Source organism: Arachis hypogaea, chromosome 5 (assembly GCF_003086295.3).
Source record: "Arachis hypogaea cultivar Tifrunner chromosome 5, arahy.Tifrunner.gnm2.J5K5, whole genome shotgun sequence".
Lineage (NCBI taxonomy): Eukaryota > Viridiplantae > Streptophyta > Magnoliopsida > Fabales > Fabaceae > Arachis > Arachis hypogaea.
In genome coordinates this window covers 23,870,478-23,878,793 of record NC_092040.1, presented here as the reverse complement: position 1 = coordinate 23,878,793, position 8,316 = coordinate 23,870,478, and the positions used below count along the sequence as shown (strand labels likewise).

Below are 8,316 nucleotides of genomic sequence, written 5' to 3'. Positions count from 1 at the left end.
ATCTTGAATGCTGCAAAATTTTAGCTTTACACAGAAACTACCTTGTTTTAAAATATTTTTCATTCGTTCTTCAAACGGCATAAATCTCACGGACCCAATTTTCATATAAAATAAATTTGAGGAAAATTGAGGTTCCGGAAGCCAAGTTATGCCTCATCGAAGTTTGGCCAAAAATCAACTTTTCACAAAATTCTCAAAGATTTCTAAACATCAATTTTCACAACAATTCCATTTCAACCCTTTTTAAAACTTACCCAACCATATCAAACCAATTCCAAACACTCCTCAACACACCAATTTTACTCCATATGACACCAATTTCACATATATAATCACTCTCACACAATAATTCATTTTCAACAACAATATAATCTATATCAACAACACAGATATATATAGTCACTAACACTATCAACTTCCTCATGCCAAATGATAACAAACTCAACCATTCCATATTTAATCTGATACAATATACAACAATATACATCATTATCATATCCAACCATTCAAGTTTAATATACATCATCATCATTATCAGTATCATATTCATCATCAATTATCTCTATTAAACACAATACTAACACCACAACTAATATGGCACCAACAACAACCTCAAACTCACTAATCATTGTGCAGATCAATCTATCACAATCATCAACAACAACAACATTTCAATTCTATCTTATAGTTAATTAGCCTAAGTTTTCACGACACATTATATTTTAGTTACGAGAAACCGAAACCATATCTTGGCCGATTTATGTAAGGCTCGTAACACCACAATTAGCACCGTTCCGCACAAACCCACAGCCCCAAAATCTCTCCGAACTAAATTCTAAAATCTTAAAAAGGAAAAAACACGCTCAACATGCAACTGATTTATATTTACAGATTTACTTTTAATCTTTTGCAGATGAGAGTTGTGTGAAAAAATTGCTTTTCTGTTTATTAGCAAGACACTTGTCAACTATTTAAATAAAAATACTTGTTGATCAATTAGTTTATATATTTGTCAAGCGTTAGACTTACTACTATTCTTTTATTATATTATATATATTAATAGATAAAAAATACACAAATGTATTATAATAATTAGAGACCGAGTTAGATAAAATATTTAAAAAAGACCAAAAATATTTATATAATAAAATAAAATTAAAATAAATTTTAAAAAGATTAAATTAAAATTTACATATAATCTATATATAAAATTAAGAGGAGACTAGTGTTGTGCATGATACCATCTAATATTAAAATAAATTAGTCGAAGGAGACTTTTTTATTTTAAAAAGAAAGATTTTAATTTTAATAATATTAAAAGACTATTTTATAATATATTTTAATTGTAAAAGTAATAATATATAAGGTAGCGTTTGTTTTCAGGTACTGAGACAGAGACTGAGAGACTGAGACTCAGTATTGTGTTTGTTAGTTCAGAGACTAGTACTAAAATTTCTGTCTCTGTCTCTAAAATTTCAGTATTTCAGTACCTCCAAAAAATAGGGACACAGAGGACTAAAATTTTTAGAGATGGAAACTGAAACTTTAATAACATTTTATACCTTAAATACTTTCATTTCAATTAATTAATTCCAATTTTACCCTTTGTGCAAATTAAATTAGAGTTTCATTCTTGTTTCAATTCCTGTCTCCCATTTTGCACCAAACAGAATACTGAGATTTGTTTCAATCCCTATCTCTCAGTCTCTGTTTCTCAGTCTCAGTCTTTCTGTCTCTGTCTCTCCACCAAACGCTACCTAATAGTGTTTTAGAAAAAAATCATTTCCCAATTTTCATCCCCAACTAGGGTTAGTTAATTCTCGTAAGTTGTCACCTTCTACCAAAGCCATAAGCCGCTATACACCCCTCACTGCACTCCTTAGTCCTTACCCCAGCTTCAATCTTCACTCCTCACTCACTACTGACTCCGCCGCATACTTCGTTGTTGGGTTGCTGTTATCCGTCGTATTCACCGGCGGAGCAACTACTGAATCCATTCTGCGCTTTAGCTCCTTCCAGGTATTATATATATATAATATATATTTCTCTCTCTCTCTCTCTCTCTCTCTCTCTCTCTCTCTCTCTGTTGAGGGGTATCGGTGTGCCATCACTTGTGCTTTTGGTTATGTAATTCGGTGTTTGAGTTATTCGTTTAGTGGGAGTGTTTGATTTGATTACTTTTGAACTTGCGGCTTTTTGGAGCAGCTGCAATAAACCTTGATCGTTCGGGATTTGGATGTATGGATTGTTAAGAATCTTGAAGAGCTTAATTTGTTCTTTGGAGAATTTACTTATCATTTCTTCTTTTCCCATGTATATAGTTTTTTTGGAGAGGATCATGACACATTCGAATCTTCTTGTAATAGCTAGCAATTGCCATTTCTTTTTTATTCTATTTTATTTTATTTTATATTATTTTAATCCTCTCTTTTTCTTTCTCTTTTTCTTTTTACACTCCGCTTAGAGTGGTGTTATCGTGCTGAAGAGATAAGTAAGAAAATGTTGCGACTTAATTGGTACCCAAAAGTTATCAATAAGGAACTAGATAAGGGATAGCGGTGGAGAGTTAATATGTGTTGTTTCTTGTAAGAATAGGATCAATGTTTGTATATTGTAAAGGGTTTTACCAGTTGCTAAGTAATTTGGCCAAAAGATTCTTACCTAACATTTTAATGTATTATACTATTATATCTTTCTTCTATTATGTGTGCATCGGTAGCACTTTTTAAAGCCACACCTCATGCTTGGCAGTTCGCATGATGGTTTCACCAAAATATAAAATCAATTATTGGCTTTTATTTTTTCTCTCCCCCCCCCCCCCCCCCCCCCCAAAAACAATTGTGTTGAGTTTTGGAATTGTTGTTGGAAACTGTAATTATGATTGGAGATAGTACATTGATAATCCTTGAGTTTGAAAAGATTTTATTAGCAGCTTTTGTGGATATCTGGTAGTCGATTCAACATCACCACCACTCTCAATTTAAACCTTTCTGCTATCGATGTCCCCATTGATTAATTAGTTGTAGAGTTATCCAAGTACCTAGCCATTTGTGCAAACTTTTAAAATTTGTTGGTTTATGAGTAATTGAGTATATTTACAGAGTTCCTAATTTCTGAAAGGTTTATGTACAGCTTACAAAAAGTTATTTTCGGAAATTGTAGGGTTTTTTTTCCATTTTCAGAGAAATAATGAATCTGTATTTAGCATTAATTGATGGGCTCCATAGATGATTTGTGTGTCATATACTCATGTATGGTATTAAACAGAAAATTGTGAATATTCTAAGGCAGATTTCTTGTTCTGTGATGCATGCAGATATTTCAGCATCAAATATTGTCAAGTTATTCACTTAACTGAAGTTTCCATCGAAAAAGCCAAGATGTCGAGGAAGGGTTTGATGGAACAGGACCTGAGTAAGTTGGACGTGACAAAATTGCATCCACTTTCTCCGGAAGTCATATCTCGGCAGGCTACAATTAATATTGGTAACAGTTTTTCTCAAATCTTTGGTTCCAGTAATGTGAAATCCACTACAGTCTACAGCCATATTTGAATTTAGAATACTTTATCATTAAATAAAAAATTATGTGCTGCTTTCATATTGATGCTGTTAATGCTGATGGATTGTCTGCTGACAGGCACCATAGGGCATGTGGCACATGGCAAATCAACTGTTGTGAAAGCAATATCAGGTGTTCAGGTATTCCTTGGCTTTTAATATTTCTCTCTTGATTTTTCTTTTTTTTTTTTTTGGGGAAGAAGGTAACTCATTGTCATAATCTCATGAATTGTAAGGATTTTTGCTTAGAACAGATGTTTTGCACGATTTACATCGGCATGTATTTATATCCTTGTGAAACATGTTTGTATAGAACTATAAAGTCGGCTTCCCCTAACCCATAATCATTGGATTTTCATTTGTCATATATGATAAATTATCCAGTTATATTTACTCACTTGAGCCAAGTTTTCTGGATGCCCTTCTGAACAGCTTTCAATTCTTAGAGCGATTTAGTAACTGGTTTGACGACTTATATTTCATTTAAATTTTTAAAAATACCTTTTTTAATCTTTTTTTTTTTTGTTACATTTTCAGTTTTAGTTTGTCAATGGTTTTATAGGCTTCCCTTGAGCCTTGGATATATGAAGTGTTAACTGCTGTGGTTTCCTATGAATGTCTAGACCGTGCGTTTTAAAAATGAGTTGGAGAGAAACATCACAATCAAGCTTGGCTATGCAAATGCAAAGATATATAAGTGTGAAGATGATAGGTGTCCAAGGCCTATGTGCTACAAGTAGGTAGTTATTTTGCAGTTGTTCTTATATTATCATTTATCAAGGTCTTTTGGGACTAGTGGCATGATCTGTTTTCTTTTAAAGGGCTTATGGAAGTGGAAAGGAAGATAGTCCAATGTGTGATGTACCAGGGTTTGAAAACTCCAAGATGAAGTTGCTGAGACATGTTTCTTTTGTGGATTGCCCAGTAAAGTTCTAAACTTTAATTTGCTATTCAGTGCTGTTTCTGCAATAATTTTATTCAGTGCTGTTTCTGCAATAATTTTATTTTTTTTCTCCCTTCCTAATATTACGACGCTGTCTGGAATTTCAATATTCATGTTGGTTGGGCTATCTTTTTTCAAGGCACGTTGTATTGCCAGCTAACGGTCAATCATCATGTTGAGTTCAATATTACTTCTCCAATTTCTGTAGGGACATGATATTCTTATGGCCACAATGCTTAATGGAGCTGCAATCATGGATGGAGCTTTACTACTCATAGCTGCTAATGAGAGTTGCCCGCAACCACAAACCTCTGAACATTTAGCTGCTGTGGAAATTATGCGTCTACAGCACATAATAATTCTTCAGAACAAGGTTGATCTGATTCAAGAGAATGTGGCAATGAATCAGCATGATACAATTAAAAAGTTCATTGAAGTAAGTTTTCTATGAAAAGGTTTATGCTATACAAGTTATTCTCTCTTCAATAACTAATGTACTCCCCTGTCTTTTGGTGGTTTACTGGCCTGATATAGGGAACTGTAGCTGATAGTGCACCAGTGGTACCTATTTCAGCACAACTGAAGTATAATATTGATGTTGTGTGTGAGTATATTGTGAAAAAGATCCCAATCCCAGAAAGGAATTTTACTTCGCCACCCAATATGATTGTTATTCGGTCATTTGACGTTAATAAACCTGGGTTTGAGGTTGACGAAATAAAAGGAGGTGTAGCTGGTGGAAGTATCCTGAGGGTAAGTCTTGGAAAATATTCCAATACTGTACATGAATGCTAGCATATACCGTATGAATCACGACACGAGACATGACATGACACGAGACACGCGGTGTCTTCTTAGATAAATTGTAGTAATATCTTGATATTTATTGATATCAAAGTACAAACTAATTGTTAAAAAATGTTTTTAATGTTTTTTTCTAAATTCTATAAAGCATTAAAGTTAACTTTTTTAATAAACAATAATCTATACTATTTCTAAATGCATTTCAAGATTCAAGAATATAGGTCAAGAATAAAGTTGGACATGCCAACATATGATGATATTTGGGTGTCCATGCGTGTCCGGCAAAACATTTTTTGTTTTTTATTAAGACAGTTGGACATGAAAGACACGGGTCAAACAAAATCTTGGATTAGTGTTGTGTTTGAAATATGTTGACATGTGGACACGGAAGCTAAATTGTGCATGCTTCATAGCATACCATGACAATCTTGCTGAACATGTCTGAAAATTTATTCCTGCAGGGTGTTTTGAGGGTCAACCAATTCATTGAAGTTCGACCTGGGATAGTTGTGAAAGATGAGAGTGGAAATATCAGATGCACACCCATATACTCTAGAATAGTTTCATTATTTGCCGAGCAAAATGAGCTTCAATTTGCTGTGCCAGGAGGTTTAATTGGTGTTGGAACAACAATGGATCCCACTTTGACCCGTGCTGACAGGTTGGTCGGGCAAGTTCTAGGAGAGGTTGGATCACTGCCGGAGGTCTTTGTTGAACTTGAGGTAGGTGACTGTATCTACTACTACTTTTCAGTTTATGCATGCGCTCCATGAAATTTAGGTTGTTGAATCAGCTTGCTAAGCTCTGCAATTCAATGGAGTTGTCTAGCTTATCTTTGTATTTTCGCTTTCCTCTTGCTTTGCATTAGGTGTTGTCAAGATGTGAACTGCTCTAAAGTCAAAACATTAAAAACTAACTAGATTTTTATGTATTTCTACCTTGCTTGCGTTAAAGGTTGATGTCATGACTCTTGAAGGATCACAATCAGTCAATCAGTTCTCTAGCTGTGCCAGAAAGTACTTGCTTATGATGGAATTCCTTTTGCTTTATGGTTTTGCAGGTAAATTTCTTCTTGCTTCGACGGCTTCTCGGTGTTCGGACCAAGGGCTCAGAGAGACAGGGAAAGGTATCTAAGCTGGCTAAAGCAGAGATGCTAATGTTGAACATAGGATCAATGTCGACGGGTGCGAGAGTTGTTGCCGTGAAGAATGATCTGGCGAAGTTGCAACTTACCTCCCCTGTGTGCACTAACAAGGGTGAGAAGATCGCACTTAGCCGACGTGTTGAGAAGCATTGGCGTCTAATCGGGTGGGGTCAAATCCAAGCCGGAATCACTCTTGACGTCCCTGCCGCCCCAACTGAGTTGAAGTGAGACGACATGTGTACAAGAGACAGGTTACTAGACACACCTTGTTATAAAAGCTTGAGAGGAATTTAGATATGTGCGAGGAATACACTTGTTAGGAACCATTTTTTTTTTTTGGAGGTGGAAAAGAATTGGATTGTCAATTTTTGTTTCTTTCTGCATTTTTTTGTTCTCTCTTGTCTTGTACCTATTATTGAAGTTGTATCTCATTTTCTGGTTGAGTCTAAGACTATTGGATAATGGACGGAGAAACATGAAATAGTTCCGTGATTAATTAGAATGATTTGATCATTTTTATACCATATAATTGGCCGGCCTTTTAATATATGATACACTTAGGATCAGACGTTGGTGGTTGGCTTGAAAGCTAATAATGATGTACCTCGAGCACTTTATTTTCTAAACGATAGTTATCTTCTTATCTAGGAGACAATTCTTTTTGGACATGCAATGATAGAATAACTAGGGCAGTCAACCCCGTTTCGAGTTTTGATAAGAGGATGAATTTAAGACGTTTAGTTTAGCGTGCAATTGAACTTGAAAAAGTGGAAGGAAGATAAAAGTTCTATATAGATAGGTATTTATAGGATGTGTAATTATTTATATGATAAAATGTTAATTATCCTTTGAAAAGTAAAACACATTTCATCAAAAAGGTAAAATCAGATCTGAGTTAGCTAATAGCACACACATGTAAGAAATTATATTATATTATGTCTCATGTGTGTGATGTATCTTATTTTATTGGTTTAATAAATATTTAATTAAATAATAAAATAAAAAATTGTATGGTTATTTAAAAAATGTAACCAACTTAATGAAAGTTAATTTTTATGAAAAGAAAATCAGAATTTAATTTTCTCTTTTTACCAATGAAATTTTTTTTACTCACCATTAATAACTTAATTGAAGAAAGAATTAAGAATGCAAAGAAATAGACAAAGTAAATTCTTTCTAATGCTATTATCACATATATCAAAGTTAATAACTCCTCTCATTTTTATTTGTAATAATCATGAATTTCAAAATCCTTTGTTATATGAATGATTATTTTATGATGTACCCTAAAAAATATATATTAAATTTATATGGGGTATTAGAGCTTCTGGGTTATGAAATTTGGGATTGTCCATAAAAAATAAAATTTTTACTGCAAAATTAATGTTGCTTGAAATCTGTAGTTATAGGAATTTGTAACTATATTTTCAGTTTACATGTTTTCGTGCATAATTGTTTATTGCAAGATATTTATATGATTATAATAGATTACAACGTTTGCACATATACATGATGAATGTTATATGAATTAAATGGTCAAGGCATGGCATATTAGTTTAATATTATGCTTGCATACCCTGTTTGCATACATAATTGACCATTATGAAGATTAGATTTTGCTTTTGTTCGTCTGCTCGGATCGGGACAAACTGGTGCTGGAGAAGAGGTTCCAAAGGGTTGGGACCTCGACGCGGGTTGCGGGTCAGGAGGGGTTGCGTGCTGGATCCATAGAAAGGCGATGTGGTGGGGCTACTTGCAAGGACTCCGACACTCAAGTCAGTATCCGTATAAAAAAGTGACGATTAGGGTTAGAATAGGTGACATACTTGAAGGGAGGGGTAGGTCCCTTCCCTTTTATAATCTGT

The 8,316-nt window shown here is 34.0% G+C and overlaps 1 protein-coding gene across 1 annotated transcript; it reads left to right on the top strand.

Moving 5' to 3' along the window:
* Positions 1-1,788: 1,788 nt before the first annotated feature.
* LOC112800962 (eukaryotic translation initiation factor 2 subunit gamma) lies at positions 1,789-6,975 on the top strand. Its single transcript, XM_025843427.3, has 9 exons — positions 1,789-2,019; positions 3,317-3,486; positions 3,640-3,701; positions 4,184-4,296; positions 4,382-4,484; positions 4,712-4,939; positions 5,038-5,256; positions 5,769-6,029; positions 6,368-6,975. Exons 2-9 carry the CDS (start codon positions 3,381-3,383, stop codon positions 6,677-6,679), a joined length of 1,404 nt encoding a protein of 467 aa, XP_025699212.1. The 5' UTR covers positions 1,789-2,019; positions 3,317-3,380; the 3' UTR covers positions 6,680-6,975.
* Positions 6,976-8,316: the final 1,341 nt, after the last annotated feature.

Bases quoted from the DNA above. Each gene is read 5' to 3' on its own strand.
- LOC112800962 (XM_025843427.3), top strand. From the start codon at position 3,381: ATGTCGAGGAAGGGTTTGATGGAACAGGACCTGAGTAAGTTGGACGTG. The intron at 3,702-4,183 runs GTATTCCTTGGC...ATGAATGTCTAG, and splicing joins AAGCAATATCAGGTGTTCAG to ACCGTGCGTTTTAAAAATGA. The intron at 5,257-5,768 runs GTAAGTCTTGGA...TTATTCCTGCAG, and splicing joins CTGGTGGAAGTATCCTGAGG to GGTGTTTTGAGGGTCAACCA.